Raw genomic sequence first — 12,448 nt, forward strand, 5'->3', positions numbered from 1 at the left:
ATTATTTGATTTTTCGTTCCCATCTCTGATGGTAGTCCTCTCCGTGCATGAACTTTGATGCCAACACGTAGTTCACTGTAATGTTGCTGATATTGACAAATGGCTTGGAAGTCGAAGGTAGTAATAAATATTTCACGGTGAAGATTTTTGATACTCATAGAGAGATTTGTTTCACCCGTAGCAACTGGTATTTTTTATGCCTTAGTACTCTTCTTTAGTTGTCTTATGGGACACAAATTCTCTATTACATCCGCTGCACATTAAGCATTTTGATTATAGGAGGATTAGCTAATTAAACTTTCTAGAAAGACTAAACGGTAAAATAGTATTGGCCCGAGATTTTTTTTTCTTTTCAGCAGAACAGCCGGGAAGGCCCATACTGAAATTTATAAAGAAGATATATATGTACAGGTTTTATACTTCCCTAGGCACAAAAGACAAAAAGAAGAAAACATTAAGATCCCATTCTGCACAGGATAATTTTGCGGTCCATTAAGATATTTTTTTCTCTTACTAATTAGTTGCGCTAATCTGATTTTAGGAACCTAGAATTGAATCAGGTTTAAGTTCCTTTTTATATTCCATGATATTAATAATATTCTTTGTTTATATCAATTCTAGGTACATCCATAACTGATATGATAAGGTTGAATGTAAATATGAGGCAACAGTGAACTAGAACCATCCTATATATAGTTCTTGTGGTGCAGTTAATGGATTGCATGAGATGTATGGTCATGTACATATGATTTGTATACCTCAAAATTTTTATTTTAGGGTAAGTTTGTATCTAACAATGTACAGAATATTGTATCCACAAAAACTAATGACAGACATGGCTACAAATACATAATTTCTGTAATATAATTCTTTTATTTAATTTTTTAAAATACGTGTGTGTCTCACGTGCACCCTACTAGTATCATAAAAGATGCTATCCAAATTCCATTCCATACAACTTGGTGGATCCGCCTCCATCGAGCAGCTCGGCTTGCAGCCTTGTAGGCAGCCCACCGGTTGACCGAAGCGGCCGGGCCACTGCACGGGGGCGCACAGGCTCAGCTAGCAGCTGCTGCAGGCAGGCCAGTTCGGGCACGCGGCAGCCAAGCCAATCTGCTCAGCAGGCCGAGCGTGGGCACAGGCCAGCACCATGCCAATGGGGCAGGCCACATGCACGCACGTGAGGCCCAGCGCCTGCACAACCCACTGAACATTCTTTGTTTCATATCTTTTATTTTTTTCATGTATGCTTATATTTTCACTAGTTATTAGTATTTTTCTTGCTAATCTTTATCAGTCTTTGCATTTTTAGTTATTTCTGTTAATTAGCTCTTTTCGTTAGTCTCTGTATGCTTAGCTAAGAGGACTCATTTAGTAGTAATTAGTTCTAGTCTTTTGGTGAGACTTGTGATCAACTTTTTGGTTAAGCTTTGCTTCCATATGGTTTGAGATTTTCTAATCATTGTTGAATCATCGTATGCTTTGTGAAGTGGAATTGTTGCTAGCCTTACTCGAGTTGATCGCTTTTTATTTGCTTCTGCTTTACTTCGAGTTTTTCTCCTAGAGCTCGACATAGTTAGCTTGCGGCACCTTAACCGTTAGAAGAGAGACATATTGGGTAATAATCGGGTCATAGGTATTATTCTCAGCGAGGAGAATTTTTTAAAGACTCTCATTCACTTCGCCTTCTCTGGTCGCGCGTTCCGATCCTTCACAATAACTACAATTTTTTACGCAAAAGTACCCATTTGAGAACGCGCGTATCATCCGACCACAACAACCAGAAAATGCTAACAAATATCTTCAGCTTATTTTGAAGATTTTAGAACATATACAAGTTGTTCAAAATCCCATAGAAATTAATGTGCCGATGTATAAACACTACCAGTATTATATCAATAAATACCTCTGCAAATCTTGTAAATTCTGGAAACACATAGTCATAATTTATAAGAGACCCGACTTCTCAGAAATCACCAACAGAGAAGGATTTTAATTTTTAAAAACTAAGAGATGTGCTCTTCATATTACAGGAGAGGGCACTTATTCTTGAGAGTTGGGACGGTATCTATTTAAACAAATAATACAAATCTTAATAGAGTATTACATTCATTCTCTGGTCACCTTGCATAAAACGAACTTGCTGGGTTTATCAGCTGATTCGCACCATCCGGCCCAGAATACTCTATAACACTACTTTCTGTTTCAAAACTAGTATGTGCTGGTCCACGAAGAAGTCGTTGTGACTCCGTCTCTTCCATAGTGAGTTGTACCCAAGGATGGATTGAAAGTTTCCTCAATCTGCTGAGCTCGTCAGCGATCTCTTTCATGGAGGGCCTATTGCTGCTGCACATATCCAGACAATTCGTTGCTAGCTCTGCAAGTCCTCTAATCAGTTCAGTGCTTTCTTGCTCTGATATATGGCTTGGCACCACCGTAGAAAGGCTGTTCTCTTTCATGGCAGACAAGAAATTTGATGTCAAGCTTCGTTTTGTCTCAGGCCCGTACAGTTTTAGTGGAACCTCGCCGATGAGGACCTCAAGAAGAATAACCCCAAAGCTGTACACATCACTTTTCTCAGTCAATTGGCATGTCTGCATGTACTCTGGGTCAAGATAACCCGCGGTGCCTTGAACCATTGTTACGTACTGCTCCTTGTCAGATGGGGCTAGTATGGAGGCCCCAAAGTCTGAGACTTTAACCATGTAGTTTTCATCAAGAAGGATGTTGGCAGTTTTCACGTCACCATGGAGAATTGGGGGAGATGCGTAAGAATGTAGGAAGCTGAGTCCTTCAGCTGCTTCTTGTGCAACCCTTAGGAGAGTGCTGAAAGATATTTGCAATTCTTGATTCCTACCATGGATAAGCTCGTACATTGTGCCATTTGGGATGTACTCATAAACTAGCACGGGAACTTCCACCTCAAGGCAACAGCCCACGAGCTTGACAATGTTTTTGTGATTGATTTGAGAAAGTATTAGCATTTCTTGCCCAAACTCTTTCTTTTGCCTTTCATCAATGAGTGTACATCTCTTAATTGCAACGGGCTTACCCTTAACTACACCCTTGTAGACCGTTCCATGGCCTCCTTTTCCAATTATTCTGCTCTTATGGTAGTTGTTTGTGGCCTGTCTGAGTTCATCTTCACTAAATACCGTGAAAGCGAGACCTTTTTCTGACTTCATTGTCTCGAACAAAATCAAGCCCCCGTGCTGACGAAAGTACTCCTGTTTGACTTTTTTCAGCTTCCTTTTTTGATAAATCATGTACCCGCATAAAGAGAAAATCATGAGACCAAGAAAGCCCATTGTAACTCCTACATAACATAGAATCAGCAGGTAAGCGCATAGTCATAAAAATAAAATTGTCTTTCCAATTTGTACATAGAATAAGTATAAACCATGTTAGTCAATTTGGCACCAACTTCAGCAGCCATGTTAGTGTCTAGGCTGATGTTTCTAATATATGTTATTTTCATGAATTTTCACATAACTTACTGTGAAGTAGAACTATTATTGCCTATTATTAGCTACTTAGGGAGTTACCTATTATCAAGCCGGTATTAGGGACACATGTATTGTTTGACTGAGAATATTTCCTTCCTGTTGGACAAGAACATCGGTATCCTCCCACTGTGTTGTGGCAAACGCCGTCCGAAGGACATGGCCGCCCAATATTGCATTCATCCACATCTTCAGTAAGATATCAGCACCGCCAGGTCGATAAATATGCAAAAAATTTCAATTGTCAGGTATGATATGCACTTTGATATAGGATAGCTCAGCTGAACTAATGTTACCTTTGCATCCATCTGGAAGATATGGATTGCCCTCATAACCTCTTGAGCAGTTGCACACGTACCCTACAGACACACTGGTAGCATCAGAGCACTTGCTGTTGGCGCTGCAGCATGCGTAACTCCCTGACAGGTTCCGTTCGGCCACCTCACATGTCTCGTTTGCAATAAACCAGTCAAGAACTGCAGGTGCCCGCCCCGCAGCCATGTCCCTGAATTCTGTCGTGGTGATGTACTTGGTGCGGAAGCTAAATGCCGCTGCCTCCATGAGCACGGCGTAGCTGCACCGTTGCCCAACCCCCTCCCTGGTTTGGCTTGTGTTGGAGGCGTCATCCTTGATGACGCATAGGTTAACAAGGCTGAAGTCCATCCCCTTGGGTATGCCTGTCTGGCAGCAGCCCAACCCTGAGCATGAGTTATCCGTCTGGTTAGACATATTTCTACTGCAGTACGAGAAGCACCCGGTTAGGTACTCCGAGCCACTATTGTTGTTGGCGATGAAGCCAAGGGTGTTGCACCCGATGACGGTGAACTTGTTGCGAACATCCGAGAAATGGAAAGGGGAATTCCTATCAATGTCGGACGTCACTGTGGTAGTGCCATTTAACATGAGCTGCTCGGAGGTGGAGTCGTTGTAGCAGTAGGTCGTGATGGGGTTGAGCACCCGGATCGTGCTATTGGTCAAGGAAATGTCGAGAAGCTCACGGCCAACGATGAATGGTTTGGAGAAGCCATTTTGGTCCAGTTGGCAGGTGACTCCGAAGCCTCCTGGCATGGAGCAGTTCGTGCCGATGCCAAACGGGTACAGTATTTCAACATTGCCACACTGCCTTTGGCATTCAGAGCTAGGAACAGCTGTTGCAGCGGTACAGTATGCCACAACAAGTAGAAGACCATGGCCGAGCATCACAACTACTTCCATGCTTTTTGGCTGGAAAATAAAGTTGAAACCATGTTATGTGCGCAAATAACCTTTCAAATATATGTCCACTTAAACCAGATTTATACTGATATATCAAGTAGATACATATACAATACAAATGTAACTAAATAAGGATAGGAATCTACTTCCAATAAAGCTGGTTTGTTATAATATCAAGGTACAAAATATATATTATCCAAATGCATATGTTGTACACCTATATATAGCCATCAGGCACGAGGCTGTGGGCCGGCCTGTGGCATGGTATTGTGGCCCAGCCCAGACAGCACAACACGATGTCTGTTGGGCCCGTGCCTCGTGCCATGCTTGGGCTGCCACCTCAGCATGTGGGCCGGCCCAGGCACGACACGATTAGCGGTTGGCCCCATAGCGGCCCAAACTACCAACCCACCACACAAAATTCACACATCCAGCTCCCATATATACTCATTTTCTCAGCAAACCCTAACTCCAACCCCACCCACTCCCATCCACCTCCAGTCGGTCACGGTGGTTAGGCCGGCAGCCGGCCCACCTCCCTTTCCTAGCGGTAGTGGGGACAACACCAACCCTCTCTCATCCCTTCCCTGGGGTGGCACGACCGGTTCTGCCCCTTCCTTCTCCCTTCCCAGGCGGTGGCGCAGCTGGTGCCAGCCCTCCCAACTCCCTACCCCCACGGTGGCGCAACTGGCGGCTGACCCTCCTCCCTTTGCGCACGGTGGCGCAAGCGTGCAAAAGGTGAATGGCCTCATCTCCTTCCCGCACGGCGATGCAGCAGCCCCCGCCCTCCACCCCTCCCTGCACGGCGCGGCCAGGCCGGTGTCGGTCACCTCCCTTCCCCGTGCGTTGCCATAGTCGGCGCCCTGGCAGCCTCCCTTTCCCACGCGGCGGCGCATTAGCCACGTCGGCTCCTTTCCCCGTGGCAGCCGGAGCGGCCTCCTCCCTTCCCTTCACAGCGGCTCCACCTTCGACAGCAGCACAGCTGACGGACCTTTGTGGGCTAAATGGGCCGATGGGCTGTCATGGCACAGCTTGGGTGCACAAGTGTCGTGCCAAGACCGGCACCTCAGCCCGTGGGTAGGCACGGCACAACCCGTTCGTGCCTTAACGGACCGTACCACGCCACCTATTTGGCCATCTATAAGTAGCACCTTATTATATACTATGGGGTTTCTATTTACTAGCCGGCTGTTAATTATTGTTGTTCTTGGTCAACTTTGGACTTATGAATTTTGATCTCTTTGGCTGTTTTCAGCTACGATACCAAACATGCTCTTGCTAGAATTAAACATTGGATTGCACTAGCTGAGCTAAATGTGCTTAACCCAACGTGCGCCCTTCTAGGTAGTGGCATGTTATCAACTATTCACTCCCTTATTTATTATTAAGTATAGGCAAATTGGATTCTTACTTGTGGGACTACCGGACTACATTTAAAGTTATCGTTCTTTTTATTATATATTTAACCTTATTTATATGTCAAGAAAAAATAGTTGCGCTGTCTCCATAAAACTACATCCAATTTATTCATGGTCCAAGTCAGTAGCATGATACGAAAAAACTAGTTACAATATGTTGTACCAAATGATAGTTAAAGAAATGGTTTGGATTTCTGATTTTGTGAACAATCATGGTTTAAAATGATCTTTTAGACCTTGCCTATAACAAGCTCTCCATTTTTTTAAAGAAAATGTAACTTATTAGTATGCATGCGGTGACTGCCACAGCTCCATCTGAAAACAAAGAGTGCAAAAACAGTACTAGGTAGGAGTGAATTCGAATAAGAGAGCACGTGAAACGCAACATCAACAGTAGTAGATGAAGAGTTGAAGTACCTCGGAGATGTTCTTTTGCCAAGCAAGTGTGTTCTTTCTTCCCTAAGACGCCGAGAGCATTCCTTCCATAGTTGTATATATTCTACTAGTAAGGGATGAAAGCCTGGTATTTCTATATATGCTTGAGGAAATCGTTACATCGGGTCAAGTCAACACGCAAAAGCATCACGGGTCAAGTCTTGGCACAATAGTCTGTAATAACCATCGTCCTATCATGAAAACAACTCTCCAAATGTTCAGTCACTTGTGTCAATTTTTTCCATAGCATTGTGCCAGTTAATTTTGAAAGCTACACTTGTGTCAAATTTTTCCATAGCATTTATCGGTGACACATGGAACAAGGATCGGATGAAACCTCTGGGCTTCTTCTCAGTCCATTTTCTTTCACCACACGTGGATAACAAACGAGCCGTTGAAGTAACTACGTTGTGGTTTCCTCTTACACACCTGTGCATCCTCACCTGCTTTATATGCCGTGGGTAAAAGTAAAACACCGGCTGAGTACGAATCAATGTCTTGAACAGTTGCTTTAACAAGCTGCTCCATTCGACTAATTAGTTGAAGAGTCCAGCAAATAGAGCGAGGAAGAATAATCTTTTGCGTCGTTTCTCGTTGCCGACAACAACTATATATACACACTATTAGCTCCTCTTGTCTGCTAATATATATCATGGTCCTACAAGTGGCTTGGAACAGTGGATAGTATAGCGATCCAGCAGGTCTTCTTCAGTGTGGTTCAAATTTCAAACCGTGTTTTTGTACATATCCGGTGATTGTGAGGTGGAACAACATGTCCATCAGCGGTCTCTTCTCCTGCTACGGCGAAGATATTCCACGGCTGGCGTCCACACGTGCACTAGCGCTTGGGTTTGGAGGGAAAGGCCAAGCCGTCTCATTGGCCGGCTGACTGGTACGGCTAACGTACTGGCGACGGCGGTGAGCAATCACCCGTTTGGCCAGCTCATGAGCTCCTGCTAGCGGTCGCTAAGGCCAGTCTTAGTGGGAATTTTATGAGCACAGTTACTAGACCGAGAACTAGATAACTGTGCCAGATGAGTTTTATGGTGATGAAACTCTCCTCACAACCCATGAAACTCCATTATTCTCTCTCTTTGCCATGTCAGCAAAAATGATAGAATTTAATGTCATGAAATCCTCCATGAAACTTCCATTGAAACTGGCCTAAGGCCATTAGACCCCGTGGGGCAATGCAACTTTTTTATTTATTTGAATTTCTTTTTTATGTTGATGTTATACATACTAGCAAGGAACCCTGCGCAAATAGCGGGGGTACTTGGCTTTTCCCCAAACATTTTGATTTCTTTTAATTTAGAAGAAATGAATGCAAATAATTTTATTTAGTTGTATCTTTGTGATTGTTTTGTCCTTTTTTGAACTATTCTCCACAAATAGTCTTAGTGTGAAGACGCTTGGGTAGAATAGATAGCGGGTTAGGTTAGCGGGCTTTGGCCCAAGTCAGGGTAGATAGTTAGCGGGCATTGGCCCATTTAATTTAAATTGTATGGCCCGTCAATTTAATTTATACTCAAGTTTAAACGCAAACAAAATCAATCCAACTCATACGAATTCAAATAAAACCAAATCGAATTCACACTATCGAGCCATCTTAGCTCAAGTTTAAATTAATTTACTAGGAATTTTGAGAAAGGCAGAGAAGTCACTCTTAGGTTGATGCTATCTATGAGCACAAGCACGAAAAATTTTGAAACTCACATTTTTCACAACAATAACAATTTAAAAAAAAACTAAGATGTTACAGACGGCTAGAAATGATGGTCATCTATAAAACATATATAGTTGGTCCCCACTAAACATCATTAATTTTGATTTTCCTGCAACCACATGAAGCCACATCATCACTTTTGTATCAACCGTTAGATCTTCGGTAGATATCTAGATCCTGACCGTACATTGTGTCGCCACATCACCCATATTTAATTAATCATGCAATGCTCTCTCTCCCCACTACCGAGTCTGTTCCCATTCCCAATCCTTGCAATTGATCTTTACTTAGCACCTTGGCAGATCAAGAGCCTCCCCTCTTCTTGACTTAGCACCTTGCCAGATCAACAGACCACCACAGCTAATGGCACTAATGGCATTAGTCCTCCATCAATCATCCACGTTCCCATTCCTTCGTGCCTTGACGTGCTCTTGCCTACCAACAATTAAAGGGGCACAAAAATGCTCTCCCATCACGCAGGGTGGGGCATATGCCCCAGCTAGCCGCCGGGAACCCCGACCCCCACCCCCTCCTCCTCCGGCGAGTCCGTGGCCCGGCCCCCAATCCCCGGCGGCGGACCGGAGGTGCTGCTGCTCTGTTTTTGCGGCGAGGCGTCGAGACGGGAGGAAGAAGAACACGAACCGTTATTGGGCTTGCTTGGGCTTGTATTGTACCGATCGGCCCATTCACGGTTGCGTTAGGTCACAGGGCAGAGGCCTGGGCGCCGCTCGCTCACCAAGCCGCCAAGCCAGAGCAGACCCCGCCCAGGCGCCATCACCGCGCGCCGGCACAGACTGCCGTGCCACCACAGTGCCGCACCCTACCTGCCCCCGCCCGCCGGCACCCCGCAGGCAGCAAGCCCGCACCACACCCGCCTGCCGCGCGCCGCCGCCGGCCCTCTGCCGGCCTGCCCCAACCGGCCAAGCGCCAGGCGCCAGACCTGCAGGCACCAACTGCTGCAGGCCATTGACTTTGGCCGGGCACACCTCCTGGCTCCTGTAAGGCAAGTTTCCCTTCACTTTTCCTAATCCCAAATTCCCAATCCGACAATCCCCATTAATAATTTGCTACGATTGTTCATAGTTGATCCAATTGAGAATTTCAGATGGAGGGAGAGGACCAAGCCCAGGAGGGGAATGGAGAGCAGGAGCAGGGATGCACCGGTATTGGGCGCGGCCGTGGATGGGGACGCGGATGGGGACAGGGTTCAGTAGCTGAGGTTGAGCAGCAACCGGTTGGTATCGGGCGAGGGCGAGGTCGAGGTGCTGGTTATCCCCCCAAATTCTACTAAAACACTTACAATTGGCAAGAAGAAAATGGTAACAAGAGGTAAAAACAAGAAACTACCTGCAGATATGCAATGATTCTACTACATTTGTTCAATTGACATTAAGATTTTGCTTGTATCGTGGATTATGTAGATTTGAAGACCTTTACTTGATGAAGTCAAATCATTTTGCATTGCAAAGAAGATTCATGTGCCAAATATGGATGAGTCAATATCTAGATGGGGTCGATCAAGGCTAGATGGAAACTTAATCACTCAAGAGCATCATTACAGTGTTGATACTTTTTTGGCTGCTCTAGATGCTATTATTACAGAGATGGATCATCGCTTCAATGAGGTATCATCGGAGATACTTGTTTGCTTCTCTTGTCTTGATACAAAAGACTCTTTTTCTAAGTTCGATGTTGAGAAGATTGCTAGATTAACAGAAATATATGATCAAGATTTTTCTACTATTGACCGTTCTAATATAAGGGATCAACTTGAGACATTCATATTGCATATGCGAAGAGTAGATCTTTTCAAGGACTGTCAACATTTTTCAAGTTTGGCTATGAAGATGGTTGAACATGAAAGACATATTGCTTTTCCATTGGTCTATCGCCTTATTGAGCTAGCATTGCTTCTACCAGTGGCAACAGCATCTGTTGAAAGAGCCTTCTCAGCTATGAATATAATCAAGACAGATCTACGCAATAGGATGGCTGATGAATGGATTAATGATTTGTTATTGTGCTACATTGAGAAGAAAATCTTTAGAAGCATTGATGCAAAAGAAATCAAGAATACATTCCAAGCCACAAAAAATCAGAGAATTGACTTGCCTAGACCACCGAGAAGAACTAGACATGATTAGTGGTTTCTTAAGATGCTAGACTGCTAGTGGTATGTGTTCTCACTACTTTTTACATATATTATTGCTTATATGTCATATCACATACTTTCTCTTTTTCAAATTGGCAGGTTGGTTATCTTAGTTCCTAGATCTTGCCATCTTGGTGTATATTGAATTAAGGAATTATATTGTGGTGTTCAATATTCTACGACATTTTATTTGGAAGGTACCATCTTTGATCTTAAAATGTACCATTTATTAACGAGTATTGGATTCATATCAGTGCCCGTGTGATAATTTATGGAGATTTACGTGATCAAGTCATGGACATACCTGTCAATTATACGAGTGGATCAAACCAAACGGACAAAACCAAAAAATAAGGTGAAAACCTTACTCGTTTTAGTAATAGGTATAGATTATTTTTTGTCTTGATAATACTTGTTAGTTTTCTGCTTAATTAGCTAGTTCTAATTGATCTTTGCATGCTTGACTAACTTGTGATGATTAGCTCAAATTGCTAGTCTTTACATGCTTAATTAAGAAGACTTTTTTATAGTGATTAGTTCCAATATTTTTGGTGAGTCTCTTGTTTGGCATTTTGGATAAGTTTTGCTTTTGCTTGATTTTATAATTTGCTAATTATTGAATCATTATATGTTTGGTCATGTGAAATTTTGGTGATAGTTTTGCTCGAGTTAATCACTATTCTTTGGCTTCCGATTGTATCGTGCTTTCAGCGTTCCAGCTAATCTTTACTTCCGCTTTGCGTCGACTTTTTTCTAACCGTTCCTAGGGTGAGCTCATTATAAGTTAGCTTGTGTCGCCTTGGCGGTTGAAGAGAGCCGTGTCGGATTGAATTGGGACATAGGCCTTGTTTTCATCGAGGAGAATTTTTTAATAGCTCTCATTCACTCCCTCCCTCTCTGGTCGCACGTCCTGGTCCTTCAAGTGCGTGCTGATGAGGACATCCCAACCGTACATGCTACTTCAAAGTGTCAAGAATTCACCATCCAACATCAAAAATACGAATCAAGCCCAAGTCTTTGATGGACCAATTATGCATAGCCGAGCTAAGAAACTATAATAAGAGGCGAACGCGCTACTTTGTAAAATTTATTTTAATATCAATGAGAATCATATACTGCCTAAATCGTGCACGTTGCTATTATTCAGGTTCACCAAGGAGGATGCCATGAATACAAAGAAGACTACAGAGAAACACCACACTTGAACCCGACCAGTCCTGCAGAATAGTCTGAAAGAAGCAGTCATAACTTTTAATCTTCAAAAGCTATAAAGGTCAATGAGGACATTTTAAAAATCTTATGAAGTCTACTTTCCAATGACATTCATACCGAGTACTTTGGATTGTCCACTAATGAGATCCAAGTACTTTAGTTAAGACTGGTCAAAAGGTCAACAGTCTACTAGATGTTCAACTTTCCATATAAAAACTGTACCAATCCACAAGGTTTCACAGTTCAAGCTATGCATGGATCGAAAGATAATTAAGTCTACTTTCCAACGCAATAAACCGCATGTCATTTGGACTTCCCGATAAAGAGTTATGACCGATTGAGTGAAGACTGCACAGAAGACCAACAACCACACAAGCCTCCTTGGGATTTCAGTTCGTAGTGACTTTTGATTTACCATGACTCCAGAAACTCTAAGGTCCATTCACACCCAGCAAGGAGGGTTGTTCCTTGTATAAATACCCTATGTATCTCAGAGATTAGGAGACTTTTGATCATTTGATAAACAAAAACCATTTTGCAGACGAGCTGCTGAATGTCTTGCACACTCTTGTTCTTCCTTGTTCTTCTTGGACTTCTGAAGAGATCCCTCTGGGTTCCGGTACTTCGTGCTCTACGATATCCAGTACGGTTGTACCGTTTTGTGTGGATTAGTTCCGGTTTGTAGTTCTGTGATCGATTGCAGATTGAGTCGAAGTTCTCAAAGTTTCGGTGTCTCTCTCCCCGTCGCTTGGTCGCATCCAACCTTGGCAGGTATAAAACTACTTAC

At 43.4% G+C, this 12,448-nt stretch overlaps 1 protein-coding gene across 2 annotated transcripts; it reads right to left on the bottom strand.

Annotated features, from left to right (window-relative positions):
- Positions 1–1,924: 1,924 nt before the first annotated feature.
- On the bottom strand, positions 1,925–6,709 carry LOC120675806 (wall-associated receptor kinase 5-like). Of its 2 annotated transcripts, none has more exons than XM_039957016.1 (4): positions 6,554–6,709; positions 3,800–4,727; positions 3,546–3,692; positions 1,925–3,316 (listed from the first exon to the last, which is right to left on the bottom strand). In XM_039957016.1, exons 2-4 carry the CDS (start codon positions 4,716–4,718, stop codon positions 2,121–2,123), a joined length of 2,262 nt encoding a protein of 753 aa, XP_039812950.1. In that variant the 5' UTR covers positions 4,719–4,727; positions 6,554–6,709; the 3' UTR covers positions 1,925–2,120. The 2 variants fall into 2 exon arrangements, with proteins under 2 accessions (XP_039812950.1, XP_039812958.1); XM_039957024.1 differs by having other exon boundaries at positions 2,017–3,316; positions 3,800–6,451; positions 6,554–6,670.
- Positions 6,710–12,448: the final 5,739 nt, after the last annotated feature.

Source organism: Panicum virgatum, chromosome 2K, assembly GCF_016808335.1.
Source record: "Panicum virgatum strain AP13 chromosome 2K, P.virgatum_v5, whole genome shotgun sequence".
In the NCBI taxonomy this organism is placed as follows: Eukaryota; Viridiplantae; Streptophyta; class Magnoliopsida; order Poales; family Poaceae; genus Panicum; species Panicum virgatum.